At 38.4% G+C, this 25,061-nt stretch overlaps 3 protein-coding genes across 5 annotated transcripts in view; 2 read left to right on the top strand and 1 right to left on the bottom strand.

The window, feature by feature from the left end:
* The window catches only part of LOC109420628 (protein limb expression 1 homolog), a 197,643-nt gene extending 190,981 nt beyond the window's left edge, over positions 1 to 6,662 (top strand). For all 3 annotated transcript variants that reach the window (XM_062850191.1, XM_029852849.2, XM_062850192.1), the window contains exons 3-5: positions 4,372 to 4,535; positions 4,605 to 4,795; positions 4,864 to 6,662. In XM_062850191.1, coding sequence (XP_062706175.1) covers positions 4,372 to 4,535; positions 4,605 to 4,795; positions 4,864 to 5,230 — 722 coding nt within the window. In that variant the 3' untranslated portion in view covers positions 5,231 to 6,662. The remainder of the gene's footprint in view (positions 1 to 4,371; positions 4,536 to 4,604; positions 4,796 to 4,863) is intronic.
* A 14,711-nt stretch (positions 6,663 to 21,373) lies between these two features.
* Positions 21,374 to 22,425, top strand: LOC109417427 (uncharacterized). The gene is made up of 4 exons (XM_062855010.1): positions 21,374 to 21,608; positions 21,673 to 21,877; positions 21,962 to 22,102; positions 22,176 to 22,425. The coding sequence occupies exons 1-4, from the start codon at positions 21,423 to 21,425 to the stop codon at positions 22,331 to 22,333; spliced, it is 690 nt and encodes a 229-aa protein (XP_062710994.1). The 5' UTR covers positions 21,374 to 21,422; the 3' UTR covers positions 22,334 to 22,425.
* Positions 22,426 to 23,405: 980 nt separating this feature from the next.
* Positions 23,406 to 24,350, bottom strand: LOC109420574 (uncharacterized). Its single transcript, XM_062855011.1, has 2 exons — positions 23,972 to 24,350; positions 23,406 to 23,913 (listed from the first exon to the last, which is right to left on the bottom strand). The coding sequence occupies exons 1-2, from the start codon at positions 24,131 to 24,133 to the stop codon at positions 23,578 to 23,580; spliced, it is 498 nt and encodes a 165-aa protein (XP_062710995.1). The 5' UTR covers positions 24,134 to 24,350; the 3' UTR covers positions 23,406 to 23,577.
* Positions 24,351 to 25,061: the final 711 nt, after the last annotated feature.

Below are 25,061 nucleotides of genomic sequence, written 5' to 3'. Positions count from 1 at the left end.
CAAAATTAGGGCAAATCAGAGGTTCGTTCTCATTTTCAACTGTTTCTCAACGATGCGGGCATTTTTTTTTTCCTCCCCTGTTGGGGAATTTAAGCCACTGCGTCCAATAAGCTGAACTTTTGTGGCATATGCGGGCATTGCTTTTTAAACTTTTTTGGTGTTTTGAAAAGCTGAAACTTTCTACTTTTCATTAGTGGATTCAGATTTAGAATAAATGTTCGTAAACACTGTGAAATTGCGCTGCATTTATGTAAACAATCCGCACCTGGCCCAGTGCGCAAAAGTGGCATAATTCACAAAAGTGCAGATAACTTTTGATAGGAAAAAGATACATCTCTAAATTTTTTATATGTTGTGTAAAAATGTCCCCGCTTTCGATTGACGCAAAAATTTTAAAAATCGGTGGTTGCCAACATCGTGAAAAAACAGTTTTGGTATAAAAATCCAAGATGGCGGCCAAAATCAATATGGCCGACCAAACTTTTTATAACTGTAAATAGTAGTCCTATCTTCTCTCTTTTCAACAACCTATAGTTTTTAGGTGGTTTCTGGCGAATCTTTCGAGTTATAACGGTTTAAATGAACCAACAATTGACAAAAATCGAGGGGTCCGCCAAAATGCTTGTGGCTCTAACTAACGGGGGGTCCACCAATTTGATTAACCAAATGCATTTTCCTTACTTTTTTGAGGAGGACTTTCAGAAAATCGCCACCTTAAATATTTTTGAAGACATGGTGTAAATAGTGGGACGGTCTCAGCGAGAGTTACCCTGTGTCAATCCATTTAAGGATATACTTAGTTTTTTGGCCTCAAGTTTTACCAAAGGTTCGCCGGTATTGCTCGAAGGCTATACAATTAATCTTGATTCTGAGCCTTTTTCTGAACTCAAAATGAGACGTCCAGGAAAGCTTTGAATCAATAATGACTCCAAAGTACTAAACCTGTTTTTCATTTACATCGATATCCGAATCAAAGAGACGCATAGGTCGAACGTCATTACGGTTTCCCTTTCCGCGAAAAGAACAATAAATGTTTTACTCTGATTAACCGAAAGGCCATATTGGTGCCACTACCCCTCAACTACCTGAAGGACACTTTGCATCAGTTCAAAAAGGGTGCTGCACATACCAAATGTTAAAGGTAGTCGTCGGCAAAACCATAAGTAGGGAACCCGCTATTATTGAGTTACCTCCATAGCGTATCTGCCACGAGATTCCACAAAAGTGGTGATAAGACTCCCCCTTGGGAGCATCCACAAACACTCAATTCCGTAATCGCTGCTTGACGCAGTATCGAGAAGACATGACGGTTTTTGAGTATTTGCTAAATCCAATTGGGAAACATTTCATTTTAGATATACCATGACTCCGTGCGGTTTCCAATATGGCATCGAAAGTCACGTTGTCAAAAGCACCCTCGATATCTAAGAAAATATGTTTGAAGTAATCAAATCCTTTCTGAAGCAAAATAGGATATATCCTATCTGCTCCACGAGATTTGAAAATAGCAAAGCTGTTTATTTCCCACTAAATCACTCACAGTTATGATACTCTGAGCTGAAGCTAGAGAATTATAATTACAAGAAAAGATAACAGGTTAATCCGAAGATGTAATATCCACACATTCGGGGAAATACACTGTGATGCATAATTAATCGGACAAACGCCGATTTTCATACAAAATGAAAAAGTTTGATATGCTGTAACTATGGTTTGCTTCGATGGATTGAGCTCAATTTTTGACACGGAACTACTTACATGCTGAATTGTACGTGTACGAAGAACAAAATGTTTTAGTTCACAGGCCTGGGCGTGACAAGGCGTGTAAATCAAAGGGGTGAAGAAAATCAATTGAGATAGCACATACATCTCTGGTGGTTAGTTCAGAAATGAGTGTAGCAATTATTGCAAATATTGCATTATTGACAAGCACACATTTTCTTCGAATTTCGACTGTTGGTGATTATGTTGGAAGGGGAATGGCGTTCAGTCTTTGGAGGAATAATTCAAAAACGGATTATTAAGCTTTCAACCGACGTTTCGGACGCTATATTGCGCCTGCTTCTGGGAATTAACTATGCTCCGTTTTGTCGTAAGTATGAGCCCACTGCATAGGCCACATTTGTCCCAGATGTAACGTATCGTCTGTCGCCGCCGGCGGATGGATGGGATAAAATTTCCGAAAAATATCCGAAAAACTATCCGGGTCGCAGAACAGCGATGCAGTTGCCCGTTTTGGCGCCACTTTTACTCCAAAGACTGAACGCCATTCCCCTTCAGACAAGCACACAGGCACGCGAATTTGTCATTCATTTTTACTGAAAGTAGCAAACACCGGGTTCTCAAGATTTCCTAGATAGAAATTTTCCTTACAAAAGTAAGGATCTTGGACTAAGGGCCCTTGCTGATCGTTGCTGTTCTTTTATGCTGAAGATTGGTCTAAGCAATCCTGAGATTAAACTCACAGCAGCCATAATACGGCACCTCCCAAGTTGATTAACTTGTGAGCCCTGAAGAAGATCCAAACCCGCGGATTGAAACGTCGGCGATGAAATGAAAATATCAACGCTAATTCCTGTGACTGCAAACCGAAACCATTAAAAGTTACACTGTGTAAATCGCATAATGCTAAACCATATATAGGTGAAAATTTTAGTGAGACTAAAGAAGATCAGTGTATTCCAAGCATATAGCCGCATCACACCACGAATTTGGGGTCACCTGTTAGTGGGCTCTTACTACCGGAACAGGCGGTTCGTAGTGTTATTCTTAGCCAATTGAGACAATCGCTACCGACACTACACAGTTATCTAAGCTTATTGAGAAAAGAAGTTAATATTGATGATCAATTTCATATGGGCTCGAACAGCCGGTAAAACAATCGCCTATCTGATAAGAAATCCATCCAGTGATTACTTCAGGAGTTGTTCCAGGAGTTTCATCAGGAATTGTTTCCCAAATTCCTCCAGGATTTCTCCATATACTCTTTGAGAAATTCCTCGAGGGATTTTTCCAGACACTCATCCAGATTTTTTTTTCTGTTATCCTTCAATTGCTGCTCTAACCATTCAGGAATCTTTTTGTTATTTCTTCATGCATTCGTCCATTGTGTTCTATCGGGAATCTCTCCATTCTTGCTTTCCTCATGTGTAAAGAATTTGAACAACTGCTTCCATAATGTGAGAATATAGGGCCATAACCAGGGTTGTTCCTGCTATATCCTGTCATAATTGAGATACGATAAAAATCGGTTGGCAAATTTGCAAGGAAATTTACGCAATTCCCGCATATCTCCAGAGATTCATTAAGGAATTCCTCCATGATTTTTTTCTTCAGGAATTGATCCATGGATGTTTTTTAGGAATTCTACTAGTGACTTCTTCAAGCATACCTGGAGAAATTTTTGCAAGAATCCTCTGATAGATCGCTGATCGAGAATCACTCAAAAAATTAAAGAAAAACCTGCGTGATTTTCTAGAACATTCGAAAGATATTTTTAGTGGAATTCTCCTGGAAGGATTTTTTGAAGAATCTCTGGATAATTTCTTAAGAAAATCCTGGGACGATTTCTGAAGGAACTACTGGAGGAGTTCCTTCGTGAATTGCTCATGGAAATCATACTGGGATGGCTCCATGAATTCTTACAGGGTTTTATCCTGGCTGGAATTCCTCTAGAAGTTCTTCCAGTAAAAGCTTCAGAAGTTTCTCCAGATAGCCATCCAGGTATTCCTCCCTTTAGGAATTCTTCTAGATATTCCTCTAGGAGGAATGCCTCAAAGGGTTATTTCAGGAATCCCTAAAAGAGTTCATTCAATATATTTTCCAGGAATTTCTTCTTATTTTTCCAGGAATACTTTCTTTAGAGATTTCGTCAAGAATTCCTCTAGGGATTTCCTCGGATTTTTTCTTGGGATTATTTCTGGAATTTCTTTCAGGCATTTCTTCAGAAATGCTTCCGAATCTGCCGTCAAGAATTCCTTCCCTAAGGTACTCGGTCGAGGCTAGTGCCGAAGAGGAGTAGTTGGCATGTGAAATTTCTATTATTCTCTTGATAATGATTTATAATATTCATATGCAGTCAAATGCTCTTTTTGTGGGATTCTGAGTGTGATATTTACTTTAAGCATCGGAAGAAGTCAGCATGTCACTTTTTAAAAATGTTTTTTTAATAATACTTTATCGAAAACAATCTTTTACGCGATCATATAGTAGGAGTACTATGACATTTCATTGATCACTTTTTCTGAAAATGACAGAATAAGAAACTTCGTTCATGCTGTCCCAATGTTTCACATACTAAAGAAATATTTTCAAACTAGGTTCTTGTACAACATACTAATCTATTTTATTCTTAATTTCTTTCACCAACAGTTAATGTCGTTGAAGCGCTGCAGGAGTTCTGGCAAATGAAGGCAGCGCGGGGGGCGGAACTAAAAAATGGCGCTCTTGTGATATACGAATCCATCCCATCGACTAGCCAACCGTACGTGTGCTACGTGACCTTACCCGGTGGCAGTTGTTTCGGAAGCTTTCAGGTGAGATTTCTATTCACAATATTACTTGAAAAGCTCAACACATTGACCGACATTGTTTCTTTGGTACAGAATTGCCCCACCAAAGCCGAAGCTCGAAGAAGTTCCGCCAAGATAGCTTTAATGAATTCCGTCTTCAACGAACACCCGTCCCGGCGGATCAGCGACGACTTCATCGAGAAGGCAGTCCAGGAAGCCCGAGCATCGTTCAAAGGGGAGAACCAGGAGGACGATGGACCCGACACCGGAATCGGAGCCTTTAGGTAAGAATGTTATATTCTAGTTGGCAAATTGTGAATAACGAGAATAACGTTGGTTCATTCTTACGCAGATTCATGCTGGAGACCAACAAAGGTCGAACGATGCTCGAGTTCCAGGAGTTGATGACGGTGTTTCAGCTGCTGCATTGGAACGGTTCCCTGAAAGCGATGCGTGAGAGGCAATGTTCCCGACAGGAGGTGGTCGCCCACTACTCGAACCGTTCGCTAGATGACGAGATGCGACAGCAGATGGCCCTCGATTGGATCGAACGGGAACACGAAAATCCCGGTTTGCTCAGCAGGGAGCTTGCTATTGCCGAAAGAGAACTAGAGACTGCTCGGTTGGCTGGACGCGAGCTACGATTTCCCAAGGAAAAGAAGGACATCCTTCAGATGGCTCACAATCAACTCAACGGCGGCAGCAATATCAATAGTTGAACATCGACCAGTAACGATGGACGCTAGTTTGTAAGAATATGTAGCATCAAGAAAAAACAACAAGAAATTCACATTCCGAGAAGTGCATCTCTTGTTATGAATGCTTCACAAGTGCAGCATTGACATTGGTCTCGTTTTTGCTTTTCTGGAATCCATTGCGTGTGAAAATTCCTTATTAATTTAATGGATTTGTTTTTATGCATTAATGATTACGTTTTTTGTTTGATATATAGTTTTATATTAGAGACGAACAAATCAAGCAGCAAGGTTTTGTTTTCAAAATAACTTATAATCGATAAAGGACAAACCAGAACATAAGCTCAAGTAAATGTGATTTTTATCTCCATACTTATCATAGCACTAGCTAGTGACACATCCATAGCCGGTATTCTGAGAACAATGTTTTTTTCTTTATTTTGGTGGTGGTGATTTTTGTTTACTAGTTAACTACTTTTACAATCTTGTCTTTGACTTTCCACGCTGAACTATTGATTACGATTATACCGACAGCCCATACAATATTTTCATTTCTTACCGATAAATCAAAAACAATAGTTTAAACTAGCATGTAGCACAGCATTAATTCAATAAATCCCTCAGTCTTCAATAGAATTGTACATAAAGAACATAAAAGAGACATTCAAACATCCGCTCATTGTTCGGTTACTGCTATTATCTGTTCCGCCTTACAATCTATCAAGTGTTTCAAGTTTATATTTTTACAAAAGGAAAAAACAAAATTAATTCAAACACAATCTGAAGCAAATCCCACAGCCAAGCTGACCGAATACAAACGAAGAGCTACATCTCACAACCTGGAGGCAAATAAATATTTTTCGAATGAGTGAAAACCCTATTTATTCAAACAAAAATGTGATTTTAATTGAGAAACAAAAATTTAGTTAGAAAAATTTTAGATTTTGAAAAATCGAAAATTTTAATTTATTTTTATATGAAAAAAAAGAAGCAGAGCGGAAGCAGCAAATATTTACACCTAAAATTTTACCTAATCTAGACAATGTTTATAACTGTAACCACAGAAAACAACCCCTTTCGGCCAAATTTAAGCTTAAAATTTAGACGAAAATTGTGATGTATGCGTAACACTAAAACTAAAAAAATATTTTATATTTAGCGGATGACCAAGTGAACTTTTTTTTAATAATTTTAACAATCTAGAGTAACAATAACTAAATGCAAATCATATTGATAAAGGAAAAATCAAACAATAAAAAACGAGAATCGATGCCGGCAGAACGAAAAGCGTCCCGAAAGAACCAGCAAGGCTTTGGGTTTACCAAGAACAACTATAGATGAAGCTATACCGTTACGGAAGGTGCTCGTTCTGTCGGCAAAGTGGATCAGCGAAGTGTGTAAAGATGCAGTTTTAGCAAAAGAAAGCGTGAATAAATAGTTTCGTTTTAAATAACCATGTGGTTGACTTCGTTTATTTTTCTGAGTTTATCACATACTTCAAAGTAGGCACATACTTAAAAGTAACGTAGTGATTTATGAAACTGGTCCAAACATTTAAATTCACTTGTTGGCAATACATTACATTTATTTTTCCACCTAGCGTAGCACCACGCTGGCGTACTGTACGTTCAGAGTGTGTGTGTGTGTGTGTGTCTGCTTCATATTGACTCTAAGGGCCGATTTCTTCACCCGGGCTTAAATTTTAAACCAGGCTTAGCAAAATTTTAAGCCAGGCTTAACTTTTTTTCGATTTCTTCACCTCGGCTTAACCACTAAACCCGGTTTAATAAAGCTACGTTTTACATTAAGTATGGCTTATTTTAAGCGGTGCTCTGAGGTGGCTTAGCAGCGCTAAGCCAGGCCTAAGCCGCAAATTGCAGAGTTTGGGTTTCTTCACCTGCTTCATGGATACATTTTTGAAACAGCAGAAAATATTTTCAATGAAACATGTACACTTAGGAACGATACAATTGTAAAACTTTTGGATACGGATGGAGGCGATCATATAGAAAATGATAATCTACATCCAGCGCGTCGTCAATATAAAATACATATTCAACATACACTCCCGTTCAAAAGTTTGGGGTCACCCCCTCAAAAACATGTCATTTTTTTAGGCCCATATGTCCGCCAATTTGCGTCTAATTTCAAAACCCTAGGTTTCATGCAAAAGATAATAAGTCAAAGAAACTTTGAACATGATTTAAAAGAAACTTTTTCAAAAAAAATTGTATGTAAACTTATCCCAAAGTTGCCAAATTTTCTTTAAAAAGGAATTAAACTTACGGCGATGTCGCTGGAAGTTGGGTCGACCAAATTTTAAGATGAGAGCGGTGATATGACCCATTTTCTATTAGCTTTCAACTGCTTTTTACAGAACTTAGCTAAAAAATCTAGAAAAAAAAGTTATTAAGTAAATTAATCCTTGATGTCATCGACCAAAAGTTTGGGGTCACCCCTCAAAATGCTGTATCGGCCAAAAGTTTGGGGTCACTATCGTAAACATGGAAAAGTGATTTGTTGATATCTTTGTCATCTTTAATTCAATTTTAATTCTTCTTGGCTTATTTGAAACAAAATGAATGATACTTACTGCATAGACATTGAACCACACATATTTGTTGAAATTTACATACTAAAATTTAACGTAAAGTTGCCTCATTTTTTGAAGCGTGGTAAAATGTGCCAACTTTACATAACATTTTTATATACAAAAATCGTTAAATACATTAAGTTGAAGACATCAAACGTAAATTTAGTTAATTATCTTTGAAATGAGCCAAAAATAATTAAAATTGAACTATAGATGACGAAGATATCACCAAATCACTTTTCCATGTTTTACGATAGTGACCCCAAACTTTTGGTCGATACATCATATTGAGGGGTGACCCCAAACTTTTGGTCGATGACATCAAGGATTAATTTACTTAATAACTTTTTTTCTAGATTTTTTAGCTAAGTTCTGTAAAAAGCAGTTGAAAGCTAATAGAAAATGGGTCATATTACCGCTCTCATCTTAAAATTTGGTCGACCCAACTTCCAGCGACACTGCCGTAAGTTTATATTCATTTTTTAGAAAATTTGGCAAATTTGGGTTAAATTTACATACAAATTTTTTTGAAAAAGTTTCTTTTAAATCATGTTCAAAGTTTCTTTGACTTATTATCTTTTGAATGAAACCTAGGGTTTTGAAATCGGACGCAAATTGGCGGAGATATGGGCCTAAAAAATGACATGTTTTTGAGGGGGTGACCCCAAACTTTTGACCGGAGTGTAGGTTTTTGGGACAATAATTTTTTTTTTTTTTATCTGTATTAACGAGATTTTTAGCCCTGGGCTAGTTCATCTCGGGACCCACGCTTTACTTCCCTTCCGAAGGAAGAACTCACATTTTGCGAGTTTGTCGGGAGTGGGATTCGATCCCAGGTCCTCGGCGTGATAGTCAAGTGTTCTAACCATCACACCAGGTCCGCTCCACACAATCAAGTTTTTACATTTGATTGAAAGTCTTCAAAAAGGCACCGTGTTTGCAAATTTGTCATCCTGATTTGGAAATCAAAAGCACATTTGCATTGAAGTTTCTATTTATTTTAATCCAGTCCTTTCCATAATGTCAGGTCACAATGGACATTGTTTTGGTATAAGAAATATTATTTGTTTAACAAACAAATTACACTCAAAATAACAAAATAACTTCTAATAACTTTTTATACCCTGATTTCTTACAAAAACTTAGTTCAAAGCACGTTTAGCCCATCGAATATTCAACTCATGACTCATAATTCTAAATATAAAAAGTATTATTCGTGGTGTACTTCTAAACATGACTTATTTTGAATGCCTAATAGGGTGACGATGGCTATTATCGGCAGGTTTGTTCTCTTTGTCGTGGGGGTTTTTCGTTGGCCAAAATTCCTGAAACATTGCCATATCATTCAGCTTAATTTGGAAGGATTTATGGCCAACTTTGAGTTCAAAAGGTTTCCAAAAACCTTTCATGACGACGAAAACAAAACTGCCGAAAATACATAAGTTCCACTACCTAAAAATGACGCAAGTGGATTTTAATAGTTATTTATGCAACAAGTTGCAAAATGATGATTTTTTCAGCACGAGTCGTACATTTATCCAACGAGGCTTGCCGAGTTGGATAAATACGACGAGTGCTGAAAAAATCGAGTTTTGCAACGAGTTGCATACAAAGTTTTTTGTAATTGCAAAAATATCTTTTCGCAACTCAGCACTATGAAATATATTTATACTTGCCGTATCACAACGGACTAGTTTTTCATACTATACCAAAAAATTGCAGTATGATTCATAAGCACGATGGTACTGATAGAAATGATCATATTCTAGTGATTTGTTTTTCACTGCAAAAATGTTTTGTAACTCGTTGCAGAGGAATTCCTAGAGGAATCACAGATACATTCCTAGAGAGAGGAAAAATCTCTTAAAGAAAATCCAGGAAGAACCCCTGGAGGAGTTCCTGAATGAGTTCTTGGAGGAATTTCTGGTGCAATAACTGGAGGTGTTCCTGAAAGAATTCCTGGACAAATTTCTGGAGGAATCTCAGAGAAACCTAGTAACCTGGAAAAATTCATGGAGCTATCTCAGAAGAATTCCTAGAGAAACTTCTGGTGAATGTCTTGAAGGATTTTCTGGAAAAATCGCAGATGAATTCCTGGAGAAAAATATAAAGGAATTCCTCTAGGAATGCTTGAAGGGCTCCCCGAAAGAAATTTCTGGAGAAATGTTTAAGGGGATTCCTGTGAGAATCGCAGATAAATTCCTGCAGCAATTCCCGGATCCCTCAAAGAAAATCCTGGATGAATTCATGAAAGAGCCTCTGAGGATGTTCCTGGAAAAATCTCTTGATGTATTCCAGGATGATCTTGTTTAAGAATCTCTGGGTAAATCCCTGGAAAAAATCCTGGAGGTACCCCAGAGGAAATGCTGAAGAAATCCCTGGAGAAACTCCTGGAGGAGTTTCTAGAGTAAATCCTGGAGGAACTTGAACTAATCTCTGGAAAAATCTTAGACGAATAGGGTATTGGTTCCCTTCTTAAGCATGTGGCTCCCATTTTCATCCTACGAAAAATAAAGAATTGAAGCGCTGTTTGTTTTGTTTCTTATTTTTGTATTTTTGTTAGGGTTCATTCAAATATTACGTAACGCAAAATTTGACAATTTTAGACCCCCTCCCTCCCCCACGTAACAAGTTTTGTATGAAGAATTTTGAAATTTTGTAAATAACACAGAGCTAGACCCCCTCCCCCCTTAGCGTTACGTAATATTTGAACGAACCCTTAGAAGTGAGCACCCATGAAAACAAAAAGAACGGAATCAATCGGTGCCGTAATCGCTTGTTTTCGAATAGGATGAATATGGGAGCGTGACATTAATGATGGAACACATACCCTACCTGGAGAAAAACATGAAGGTATTCCTCGAGGAATTCTTGGAGAAATTCCTCTAGGAATTCCTGGAATAATTCCTGAGAAATCCCTGGACGAAATTCATGTAGGAATCGTAGATAACTTTCTGGAGGAATTCCCGCAGGGACCCCTTAGAGAAAGTACTTGAAAAATTCCTGAAGGAGCCCCTGGAGGTGTTCCTGGAGGAATCCCAAAGCAAATTCCTGGAGGAATCTTAGAGGAAATTCCTTCAAAATGGTCTAGACTCTGAAGTATCACACGACCAACACATTTTCAAAAAGTCACTATCGGAATGCAACTTTAACAAGGCGATAATGGAGATTATTTATTCGAATTAATTCTGGATATCAAAACATAAAGCAACATTGCAACGCCTTTTCTGCAATGTGGCACTCCAACTTTGTACAATGAAAAGCAAATTCGAACTCCAAATGTTGTGGAACGATCATATGAAGTAGGTACTAAATCGAAGATCTTCGATACTAGCGTTGGGCAAAATATCAACAGTCTAGGTATCACCATCATTATTAATTTCCTTCTGCATCCGAAAAAATTACCGAGCGATTTTGCTTTTCCTGTTCAAATTTCAGCGGATGTTTTGTTGTTGTTACTCCATACTGCATATAACGGGCATTTCAAAATATCGGCGGCTTAAAATGACGTTTCCATTGGAAAGCCACTGGAATGATATGGGAAAACTCGTTAAGCTTGGCTTAGCGTAAGCCATCGCCTTCATTTGCTAAGCCGGTGTGAAGAAATGCAAATATTTAAACCTGGCTTAAAAATTCGGCTTAACTTTAAGTGTGGTTTAGGATAAACCAGGCTTACGTCGTTAAGCCGGGTAGGTGAAGAAATCGGCCCTAAGACCAAATAGCATGCCACAATACTTGGTTTGCGGTTGCCTCTCTCCTTTCTCGCTCAATTCTCGCCAGATAACGTTCCACCTGGTCCGCCCATCATTCTCTCTGTGCTCCAAGCCTTCTTGTGCCAACAATTGTCCGTACAGCAATTTTTTGATCAAAATAATTTTTCATATGTACCGCATTTAGTTCACCACTGGACTTCACACTGTGTCTTCATAAGTGCGAACACGAAAATAAAACTGCGCGATTGCATCAAATCAAACTTATGTCTTCGGCGCACTAATGCTTCGATGTATGATGAATAAATGCTCTGAAGACACCGAGTCGATTGGATGCAATCGCGCACTTTTATTTGCGTTTTCGCACTCTTGAAAATTAGTGCCATAGTCCAGTAGTGAACTAAATGCGCTATAAATGTTTATAACTTTTTATACGTCAATCAAAAACGCTGAAATTTTTACCAATTATAACCCATTTATTAAAGCTCCATTGGCAAAATTTTGAGCGAGATCGAATAAGTTTTCTGAAAGTTATAGAACTTTAAGTTTAGTAAAACTTATAAGATTTTTGAACACATTTTTAAAACATTATGTACTTGATGAAACTATTTTTTTTCTGTGTTACAGCTTATACCTAAGGCTTTCATATGCAGCTTCGTTTAAGGTTTTATTTTCACAACAAAAAATATGAAAAATCCGTATATGTTCAGAGTGTCATTTGGAAATTTATCATATTTTGATCAATAAAAGTGCCAAGTGATTTCAACTTTTTTAAACTTTCTTAATGTAATATTTTTATACAGGACCTACTAAACTACATATGAAGAATAGGTCCTATGGATCATTCAGTTAATGCTCTTTTATTGGTGGAAAACGTTTGGCAGATTACATGTGCAAAATTTGCTAAATGTTTAAACATCGTCAACTACATAAGCACATTTTCCATATTTTTTGGAGTGAATATAAAACCCCAAACATAGCTGCAAATGAAAGCCTTAGGTATAAGATGTAACTCAAAAAAAATTGAAAAAAAATCATCGAGTACAAATTAAGATATAATGGTTCAAAAATGTGTTCAAAAATCTTATAAGTTTTACTAAAAGTTCTATAACTTTCAGAAAACTTATTCGATCTCGCTGAAAATTCTACCAATGGAGCTTTAATATATAATTCATGATTGGTCAAAGTTTCAGCGTTTCTGATTGACGCATAAAAAAGTTATTAACATTTGAATGAAAAAATATTTTGACAAAAAAATTTCTGTACGATCAATTGTTTGATGCACTGTAAATATATTGTGTAAAATAAGATAGGGTAAAATTATCTATTTTTATGTTACTCGTTTCGCAACGCAACGCAATTCGTTTCAAAGTGATATTTAATTTTTAGTAAAAAGTTATTGGCATCAAAAAACTCCTTCAAATAGTAGAAAAAACTTAGGCATTTAAGGAATACCTGCAGCAATCTTTCTTTAACTGAAACTTTTAATAGTTTAAAGAAATCCTTGGAGAAAATTTCAAAAGAACACTTATTACTTATTTTCAGTCCTGGGCACCCACGGTGGTGCAGAGGACCGAATTGAAATATTTCCATCCTGGGCGATTGCCAACCATCGCCTTCGCCTGTGGCCATTTAAAATTTCTGTCGACTTGCTTGATTTCGTTGTTGAGACTTCACCGCCATGAGCATCTGGGTCTGCCTCTGCTGCGATGCCCTGCTGGGTTCCAATCTAACACCTGCTTGCAGATTTCGTTTCCGCCCCTGCGAAGAGTGTGGCCGACCCACTTCCACTTTCGCTCCTGAATTTCGGTCACTATCGACTTTTGATTACATCGACGACGGAGCTCCACGTTGGAGATCCAATTGGCTTTTTAAATTTAGAAAAAAGATTTTTCATTTTTAAACGAAAGAGCACCTTTTTCTGAGCCACTATGATTTTTTTCAGATTTTTTGAACTTTATTTCGATACCTAAAATCAATTTCAAAGAGATTTTTTGAAATCACCTTTTGACAGCTGGGCAACTGCTTGACAGCTCCGCCCAGTACAAAATGCGACAAGGGGTGTTTCGACAAATCGCTCCCATACAAATTTCAAATTGATTTTTAAATTGGTTCCCGGGCACCAAAATTCATGAAAATTTGGATTTCGGCTCAGTTTGGCATGCAGATTCAGACTATGGAATTATCTCAACATCGCTAAAGAAACCAATTGTTGGGCCATCATGCTCGAATTATATACTGTAGGCATCTATAGATGAAGATCTGCAGCCGTTGAGTATTCTCCACTGATACACACCAGGTTTCACTGGCGTATAGTAGCACAGATTTCACGTTCGAGTTGAAAATTCGGGTTTTGGTGCGTCGACTAATCTGGTTGTTTTTTTCAAACGTTTCTTAAACTAGCAAAAGCAGCCCTCGCCTTCTTGATCCGTGCACCTATGTCGATCTTGGTGCCGCCATCTGCCGCCATTTGGCTACCAAGATATTTGAAGCTTTCAACATTCTCCACTGATCGCCCTGCTATCTTAAAGCTGGAAGGGTTGACCGTGTTTACATCCAACGATTTGGTCTTGTTGACTTCGATGGTAAGACCCAAGGAGAATACATTTTACTAAGGTGGCGCAGATAAACATTGCAAACCACTGGTTGTCTCTTCCACTCTTCTGGTGTTCTTATGCAACTAAAATAGTGACGTCACTATTTCAGTTCCATAAGAACACCAGAAGAGTGGAAGAGACAACCAGTGGTTTGCAATGTTTATCTGCGCCACCTTAGTAAAATGTATTCTCCTTGGGTAAGACCTGCCGGCCGCTGAGGAGCAATTGGCAAGATCATCGAGCTTGCTCTGCATATCAGAGCGCCGTTGAGCTAGGAGAGCAACATCATCAGCCAATTTGAAGCCATTTAGGTGCTCCATGGTAATGGGCTGCCATAGCAATCCACGATTTGGTTCACGGTCAATCGCACCTACCAGGATCTCGACGATTACGATGAGGAACAGTAGCGGTGATAGTATACATTAGGTTGTCCCAAAATTTCACATGGTCAAAAGGCTTGGGGGCTCACCCTGCAAATGATAGCTAAGGGTGTTAAAAACAAACTTTTGTATGACGGCAACTTTCAAAAATGACGATAAGAGGTCGCCCCGGCGAGATTTTTGAAAAATGGCCATTTTTCGTAATAAATTTCATACAAATATTTTTTACCGTACAAAAATTGGCAATACCCACTATTTTTATATTTTTTTACAGCTTGGTATGGATCCAAACTTCTTGGGAAAAATAATTAACGACATGTTTTATAGGTAACTTTTTGATACTGAATTTTTGAATTTACTAAAATTTGTCATTTTCTGATATACTAAGCATTTTACCCATCATAAAAATTATCTGAACCTAATGCTAATTTAAAACAATTTCCATAAAAAGATAGAAAATTTTATGAGAAAGAACTTTGCCGAAGACAGCATGGCGTTTTTTCTATCAGTTTTAGAGTTATTCACGATTTACTATTTGGTGAAATTTGGATTTTTAGGTATTTAAAAAAAATCACAAAAGAACTGTCCAGAAACACATACAAAGTGAAAACCACGTATGCTCAGCAAGTTTTCGTCTTGATTGTGTTTAGGAAACATGGTGGCATCATTATTTGATTTTTATTTTTTTGTTATTCAATCCCTTCATATGGAGATAAACTAGCAATGATTTCTTTATTCCTATCTTGACAATCTTCGTACTGCCTTTTGATTCTTTAAATATATTCTCCACAAAATGATGAGCCATATTTTCGCGTTTATCTTACTTTCCTGTCGATATTCTCAATTATTTTTCTACATGAAGACGTGAATAACTCTAAAACGGATAAAAAAACGCAATGCTGTCTTCGGCGGTCCTATCTTTTTATGGAAATTGTTTTAAATTAGCATTAGGTTCAGATACGTTTTATGTTACCCATCAGTATATCAAAAAATGATTTTTTTTTAGTAAATTCAAAAATTCAGTATCAAAAAGTTACCTGCAAAACATGTCGTAAGTTATTTTTCCCAAGTAGTTTGAATCCATATCAAGCGGTAAAAAATATAAAAATAGTAGATATTGCCAATTTTTGTACGGTAAAAAATATTTGTATGAAATTTATTACGAAAAATGGCAATTTTTCAAAAATCTCGCCGGGGCGACCTCTAAACGTCATTTTTGAAAGTTGCCGTCATACAAAAGTTTGTTTCTTACACCCTTAGCTATCATTTGCAGGGTGAGCCCCCAAGCTTTTTGACCACGTGCAATTTCTGGACAACCTAGTATACATCCATGCCTCACTCCAGCAACGACCCGTATGGGATCGGACAGAACACCGTTGTGCAGTACTCTGCACGAAAATGCCCTGTACTATGCTTCAATGAGGCTGATGATTTCCTCTGGGAGACCCTTGCGCCTGAGGGATTCCCATATGTTTTCGTCATTGAGGCGGTGTAATCAATGAACACCAGGTAGAGAGACTCGTGGAATTCATTGATTTGCTCCAGAATAATACGAAGCGTGACAATATGGTCCACACAGGATCGTTTGGCACGGAATCCTGCTTACTGCCGTCGGAGAGTCGCACCAATCTTCTTCTGTATCCGGTTAAGGATGATTTTGCAGAGGACTTTGAGAACGATACACAGTAACGTGATGCCCCGCAAATTATCGCATAAGTTACAGTTATTGGGTACCTTTACTACTTACAGTTACTTACAGTTCTTGGGTACCTTTACCAAGACGCCTTGCATTCAGTCGGCCGAAAAAGTCGCAGTTTTCCATATGTTGCGGAATAATTGATGCAGTAGTTGTGCGGATACTAAGAGGTCAGCTTGGAGCATCTCAGCTGATGTGCGATCGACCCCTGAGACCCTGTTCGATTTCGTGCTACGGATGGCTTTTTCGATCTCCTGCACTGATGGAGCTTCAGTGTTGACACGGGTAATGCGTCGAACCCTTGGCGGATCATGCTGAGGTGTTGATGGCGTGACCGGCACTTGAAAAATGTTTCCAAAATGCTCGACTCAGCGTTTCATCTGGTCAGCCGGGTCGGTCAGTAACTGCCCAGACGTGTCTTTCACGGGCATCGTAGCATTCATCTTAGTCCCATTAAGGTGACGATAACGTAAGACATCGTAGAGAACACGAATGTCGCCGATGTTTGTGGCTTTCTCTCCATCGTCGGTTAAGGAGTCCGTCCACTCTTTTGTTCCGTCTACATGGGCGTTTCATTTCCTTCTCGAGAACCGAATGGCACTGAAGGGCTACGTCTTTGGTTCCTCGAGTTTTTGCTCGCTCAACCGCGGCTGTTTCTTCGCTCTTATAGCTTACTTTAGGTATCATCTGTGATCCACTGCTTTCTGCGGGTGCGTAGCTCACCCAAATATTCTCGCCGGTGGCGATGAAGGCGTTCTTGATGGCGCTCCATTGATCTTCTACACTTCCACCTGCTGACGTTTGTTCCGCATATCAGGAAGGCTCCGTATTTTTGGCTGATGCAAATGTTGTCGATTTGATTTTCCGTGACGCCATCACGGAAAACCCATGTCACTTTGTGCACTGGTCGATGAGGAAAGGGTGATCCCTCAATCACCATATCATTGTTGCCACAAAACTCTGCAAACAGTTCTCCGCTTTCGCTCATTTCTCGGAGTCCATGGCGTCGCATAACGTGCTCGTAGTCCGAGTTGTCGGAACCAACCTTCGTGTTGAAGTCGCCCTTGAGGATCTTGATATCACCTTTTGGAATCTTATCCACGACAGCATTCAGTGGACTGCAAAAGTTCTCTTTGTCTTGCAATTCGACAGCATCGGTTGGCGCGTAACATTGGATCATGGCAAGGTTTCGAACCCGTATTCTGATCTGGCTACAATTATCTTCTCATTAATAGGTTCCCACTTCATGAGGGTGTGAGCGCTGAGCAGGAAACCAACTCCACGGTAGCGAGGAGCGTGTTCACCTCATAGGCCAGAGTACAGCAGAGTTTGATCCGACGCCAATCTGTATTCTCCAAAGTTCGGCCAACGGACATCGCTCAGTCCTCAGTCCGAAAGAGGCATGCCTCATTGCCATTGGCTAATTGTGCCAGTTTAACCTGCTGGGTTAGAGTTAATACATTCCAAGTTCCAGTTCTTGTCCGTTGTTTCGCGCTAAAAGTCGTTGCCGTTGAATCAGTTCGTAATCCTTCATTTTCAGTTTCTGTAACGGTTTCTGGGTTTCGGAAGCAGTAGGTTGTTGGCCTAAGGTCCCATATCCACCGTGGTGAAGGAGCATTTCATACTCAGCCGCTGGATGCCAGAACAGTCGCTGTTTGAGCCGCCCCTCCTTGGTGAACAGACGCTCGGGTGGTACCTCTTCAATCTAGCTGAAAGCAGAAGGACAACAGTTCCCAGGCTGCACTACCAGCTAAGCACACAACTCTTAGCTGGCGGTCTTTGTCATCGTTTGACCCGTGGAAGCATGAGGTAGGAACTTGTGAGGACCAAAGCTATGTTGGACGCTCTCCTTATCGACTCAGTTAGTAGTCTCAGGAAGCTGAGAAGCAGTCTTCGTCCTACTGGGCACGTTACGCTACGAAGACAAATAATGTGATGTGATGTGATGTAAAGCTACCACCAGTGCAGGACTTGCAATGTCGTACGGTTCGTAGCCAAATCAATATGTTGGACAGTCAGTATATTCCCAATTTTGTTGTATGAAGGGGAGTGTGGTCCCATTTGTACTTTGACACATGCGCAATCCACTTCAAGGGCAGAGAATCTCCTTTAAAACAAAATGTTCCTATCCCAGCATCCAACACCTCGCAGTACATATTAAGATTTCCGTCTGGTGGTTTGTAACTAAAAGGGTGCTCAAACTTATCGCAGAATGTTGGAAGACATCATCAACTATGATCAATATTCAAAAATATTGATCATAGAGTGATTACCTCCGTGAATTGGGCGTGGTTACCGCGACTCTCTCATCCCATCTGCAATAAGCTTAAAACCCTCCCTGTCCCCCTGATTGATTGAATTTTGTGAACATATCAATTGTTGTTAACTATCTTACCTTACCATCATGTCTACCACTCATCATGTCCACTTCGCACATCTTGTAGAGTTTTATTCAACCTGTGGAATATCTCTTCTTATCTCCCTCATCATACAATTTTCTAGCACTCTTTCTATACATGTGATATGTTTTTAAGTCTCAGTTTGCAGTGCTAAGCTCTATCTACAGTATTCCTTAATCGTGTATTTATTTTTATTATCATCCTGCAATATGCTATTATTTTCCTTTGAAACAACTTGAACCTTTTGAAGTTTATACGCTACAAAGACGAATAATGTATTATAACTCTGCAGTTTCGTCAGTATATTCATATTCATGTGTTAGGGCGCTATAAATACAGTGCATAAAACAATTGTCCGTACAGCGATTTTTTCATCAAAATAATTTTTCATTCAGATGTTCATAACTTTTTTATTCGTCAATGAAAACACTGAAATTATGACCAATCGTAGGCTTTATAATGAATCTTCATTGGTGATATTTTGAACAAGATCGAAGAAGTTTTCTAAAAGTTATTGCATCTTTTAAAATTGCCCCGTAATGGCCTGCAGGTAGATCATTTCCTTTTGAATACGCCAGTTCTACCTTGATAAATGACTATTTCATGGACCTTTGAAACCAACCCCCCCAACCCGCCCCCCCCCCCCCGCAACTTGACAGATAAGCTCAGTTTCGCGTACCTACTTGCAAATCGCAGATGTCGCTACTGTTCGTAAACAACGGGTCCATCCTAGGGTCCATCCTTCACTGACGCAACAATTTTTGTCCATGCGAAAACATCTTTTTGTTTCGTGGTGAATGGAAGCCAACAAGAGGCTAGTGTTTCGTATCAAAAGGACGTATTCAACAGAAGCGCAAAAACTAATGTTCATTAAATTGAAATCATTTTGATTTTTCTTTTTGTTATTGTAAGAAATGTAATAAAAGCACATGTTTAAACGGTCTTGCATATTAATTTGTGACTGCGCATGCTTGACCAAACCGAAGATCAAACTCGAAATAAAAACATCTGCAAATCATTATTGTTAACTTCCATTTTGGTTTTGCCACCAGATATATAGCTAGAAAATGTTAGCATAAGTAACTAAATTTATTACTTGCTGGTGCTTAACAACCGCACTAGAAGAAAACATGAGTTTCTTATAAATTTTATGAAAGTCGACTATTTTGCCTTTACCCGTTTTATAGATATAATTTTCGCTTCTAGTAAACAAATTCATCATGCCGCACTTAATTTACCTTTTTCTACCACAAAAAGCGGAAACAACAGATTACGGTTTCTGTTGAATGTTTTAATATTTTTTGTGCGGTTTGTTATTGTCGGTTTTCGTCCATTTCAAAAGTAGCACTTGCCGCTTTGAATCTGACAGTACCACCCGAACCAAAATTTTTAGGTACGCTGGCGTTGTTCGGCAGCTGTCAAGAAGCTCCCGGGTTGTTTGAAACTGATCCATGTTCGGAATATTTAGATATAGCTTCCCTAATTCACTTCACTATCAAAGTTCCACTGAAATTAAAACACATAAAATTTACAAATAATTCTAAAGGCGTTCGATCATTAAGGCGAAACTGGATCCATTTCCTCACTTTTTGATTTTTGAATTTTTATAAAATAACGAAGCAATATTTCCAAAATCGGTTTTCGTACACATGTATGTTTTTTTTTTGTGGTGGAAAATGTTCTTCGTTTTTGCAGAAACCATTTTTAAATAAAATTTCACAAAAAAATGGATTCTGCAAAAAATGGAAAACTTTTTCCACCACAAAAAAATTCAATAACATGTGTACGAAAACCGATTTTGAAAATATTGCTTCGTTATTTAATAAAAAATCAAAAACCAAAAAAAATGACGAAATGCTTCCAGTTTCGCCTTAAGTACCAATAATGGTTTCAGCTTATGGGAAACCCTTAAAAATAATGCAAGACTGACTTTTTTAATTAAATGTCCACGCTCGTCTCTAGACTCTACGAACTACATGAAGTAGTTAATAGTCATAACGATGTTTAGAAGTTCCTAGTACAATACTATAGTTTAGTACCGGAGTGATCAATTTGGCCTCAGATTACGGTACTACGGTGACGCAAATTGTTTGTAGGTATCATATTCCAAATATCTCAGGTCGAAGTTTCTTGAAATTTACTACTTACGATTAATACCTTAGCAACTAACAAGTACGTCGCAATAATAGGGGCAAGTATCATAACAAGCAAAGTAGAGCACCACATTGGATCAAATAAAATGCACATTTCAATTAATGTGAATATGAATTAATATACAATCATAACGCCATACATCGTGACGTACTTTTCGTAATCAATTTCTCTAGACATAAAATGAGCATGACTACAATTTTATTAGTATGGCATTTCTCTCGGTGCTATTTCTGTCAATCTTCGGAAAATGGTACTGCGCCACAATCTTCACTCAAATTGTAAGGATTATCGTGAAGTTAATTTTCTGTTTAGTATTAACAGAGCTTGGTTTAAAGAATGATTCAGTTTCAATTGCACTTCATAATTAATACTTTGCAAAAAGTAACATTTTACGTAATCCTGAGCAACAACTATTTTTAACTGGGTGTAGTACACAAGCGTTGCTAGTCACACCAGTTGCAGATTATTTCTAATCTTACAAACACGCCCAATTCAAGACATTACTGTTTTGACGACTGTCGCCCATGATATGATAAGCGTTTACCAAATCTGAAGCACGTAGCTTCTTTGAACTACTATATCAGATGAACAAAATCTAGCAAAAATACAATTTTATATATAAAACGAATCTCTTCAGTAGTCTTCCTCAGTAGTCCGCGGATAACTACCGTAAGGGTCACAACCAGAATGGCTCCAGAGATTGCTAATACTAAGAAAAGTTCAACAGAATCGATCGTGAGATACACGGAGATTCTGTTCAATACCATCAACCATATGCTGATTGCGTATGTGTCTATCTATTTATCGTACGTGTCCTACATGAATGGATTCAAAAACCTTTTCACTTGGCACATCTTTCTACCGGCTGTTGGCGTAAGTGTTATCTTGGATCGTACCAATCATCCAAAGCATCTAACATGATTGAACAATTTGGCAGTACCATTTCTTCATGGCGGAGTCTTTCCTAACGCTGTACTCGAATAACTCGTGGACGATGGAGAACACTCCGGAAATGAAGCGCCGTCTACATTGGATCCTGCAGGTGATTGGATGTCTGGCGATCTTCGTTGGCACCGGTTTGGAAATCTACGACAAAGAGGAAAAAAATCGATCACATTTCAAATCTCCCCACGCGATAACTGGTAAGTGGCGGTTCAAGTGAACCAATTATACGGATATTGCGCTGGCTTATCTCTTACGTGGCCACGGTTTCAATCCAATTGCAGGTTTGGTTTCGATCGTGTTTATCGTCTTATCGATGCTCAATGGATGGGCAGCAATGTACGCGATGAAAATCAGGCACATCATCAAACCCATCTATATCAAGTTGAGTCATTATCTCTGTGGGATTGTGGCATTCGTCATAGGTACGTATGGGTATAGTACATTGCACCGTGGGTGTAACAAAATTTGTATTTTTTTTTTCATCAACGTTTTCAGGCATGACATCTCTGGCACTCGAATACAGCCCACGACGTATGCTTTCGAAGGAAAATGTGAACATGTTGATCTTGTTCACTTCGGTTGTGTCCGCATTTACGGTGATCGGTGCCGGGAAAACCATGTTTGCTCAATTCAAGGGAATGTGTCGAAGATAGGAATACTCTGTGTAGTTTATTAAAATAATTTATGGTAAAAATAAAATATAATTATTATGAAATTTCAACAGCATAGGGTTTAAATGCCATTAGTATTCTTATATTCCCAAATTCATCCTTTTCGGAGACAAGCGATCACGGCACCAATGGAGTAATAATGTCATTCAGTAAGTTGTTTTCATGCGTGTTCATTTTTAACAAAACATACAAAAATGAGAAACAATACAAATATCGCCGTAATAAGATGTAAAAAAGAAAAATTACAAAAAAGTAAAACAATATAGTAACTTCGTAACGATAAAGTTTAAGCACTAGAAAACATATAAGATTTATCACTTGAAATGTTTTGCTGCGATGCTGTTTAAAATTGTATCTCTGGCGGTTAAACGAATTGCAATTGCTCTCTTCGAGCACGTACCTTTTACCACAAAAAAGTCCCAAAAAGTTCAATGACAGATGCAAGCACATAGCTCGTTTCAATTTCGGAAGTCAAGTCATCACACAAAGAAAATACCTCGAATGTCGTAAGAATCAATTAATTGGACACTTTGTCATATAAAAACCACAACTCTGGCCAACCAACAACGACGGGGTGTATCTCGCTAACGTTGTTTGGTTTGGTTTTATTGTTGCATGTACCTAACTACACTCGGGCTGCTATACCGGGGTGGCGGCGGGGCCTTTCCTAAGCCCGTGTGCATCGCGACCGACCGACCGACGACAATCGTTCGTGATGATGCATTTCGCTAATTAAGTACATTGACTTCTGCACACCAACATCAGTCAGTGTGGCGCAGCGGCGGGAGCTTCTGCCAAGTTTATCGGAATAAAGAAAACATAAAATAAATAATTCTGATCATGTCATAAAACGAATCATCGCTGGGCGGTTTGTGTGAACCTCTTTTTGCTGACAAAGAGCGTGGCAACATGAATGATTATCTTTGGTAGCAGGTCGGGAAAGAGTGTATAAATATATTGGGAAAAATTTGAAGAACTACCTATTATCAAGAATACGTAAGAAGCATTTCATCTAAATAAAATTCTATTGTAGCTAGTTTAACAATCTATCATATAGCATTGGGTCTTCAACTTTTTTTTATGAATCTATCTACTGTGATCTAGTTGTTCAACTTTGTTAAGTTGACTATTTATTGTTTAATTGAAACATCTTCTATGTAGAAAATGTGTTTCTAGGTCACAATCCTCATTTCTGAATGGATTATCCATTCTCAACACAAAACGATTCACGATTTTTTCACCCACCGCATTGAGTTTTGCGCCGAGAGACAGTACAATTCCTTCTTCGGTTTACTCTTCGTAGAATACAGCTTCAAGCTTGCCTGCCAGCGATAACCCTCAAGAGGAAAGTTCGTGAAAAAGGTAAGATCAACAACCGAATTCTTAAACTGGTATGTTCCGGGTTTGATGGGACATTGAAACTTTGGTTCCATGCTTTTGAAAAATGGTGCCAAGAGTCCAGCGTCGTCGTTGATGTACCGGCAGATGTTCGAGAGAGTAAGTTTGTTGAACAATTCGCAGGATTTCATGTCCATGGTGCACCGGTTCGGTATAACTATCATCTGAAACAGCCAGATGTTAATTTCATGAATTGCACTTGGGCAAATGTGTTAAACGCACCTCCAGTGGGTCCTGAATAGTCTCCGTTACGGTGAAGTTTCCGTGAAATCTTACTATGTTGCTGCCCATAGTGTAATTCAACGGTCCTGGAAATTTAATAATGAATTGATCTGCATTGGGGGAACTGCAAGTCGCCACTTTTTCACCAACAAACTCTTTCATACGCTGAAATTTTAGAATGAATGTGAAATAGTTTCAATTTTTCTTATCACTTTATCATTAACTTACAGCACAGTTGCCCTGATGAAAATTCAATATAATTGCAAATGAAAAGCTCAGTAATACACTGCGAACTGTCCGGTACATGCTGGAGCTGTATACCAAAGTGAAGTAAAATATTTAGACCTGACCTTAGTTTATATGAACATACTTACGTGCATACGCAAAACTAAACACCGGAACGTGATAATTCACGCATAAATTGTTTTGGATTTTAATTATGCTGGATTATAATGGTTTGGCTTAATGTTTTCAATACTATATGCCCAAACAGGCGTAGCTCTAAAGGTGTGACCATGCTGAGAGTAACGGATTCGATTCCCGGTCGGTTCAACAACTTTTAATAAAGTAATTCCTTGACTTCATTGGGCATAGAGTATCTTCGTGCCTGCCACACGATATGCATATGCAAAATAGTCGTTGGCAGAGGAAGCTCTCCGTTAATAACTGTGGTAGTGCTCAGAGAACACTGCTGAAAAGCAGGCTTTGTTGCAGTTCAGACGTTACGCCAAGAAGAAGAAAAAGAAGATTGTGTAGTCTGTCACTATTGGTGTCGGTAAGGAATTCTGACTCAATATATCGAGTTCATGGTATTCAAGAAGCGTATGAACAAAAAGTAATAAACTTGAGTTTACTACATGTTTGGTAATAAATATTACTTGTGGGACATTTTCGATGGAATAAAAACGAGTTCACATATTACAAACAAAGCGTTCGGTATGATTAAAAGTATGTAGTATTTACTACAAGTTTTGATTAGTAAGCATTTGAGGTAGCTACCCTATCAGATTCAATCAGATCAGTTTTTTATGCTCTTTGAGGTCCCAAACAACTGTGCGAAATTTTGGAATGATTGGTTCAGTCTACATTT

Source organism: Aedes albopictus, chromosome 2 (assembly GCF_035046485.1).
Source record: "Aedes albopictus strain Foshan chromosome 2, AalbF5, whole genome shotgun sequence".
Taxonomy (NCBI): domain Eukaryota; kingdom Metazoa; phylum Arthropoda; class Insecta; order Diptera; family Culicidae; genus Aedes; species Aedes albopictus.
This window is presented reverse-complemented; position numbering and strand designations above follow the sequence as displayed.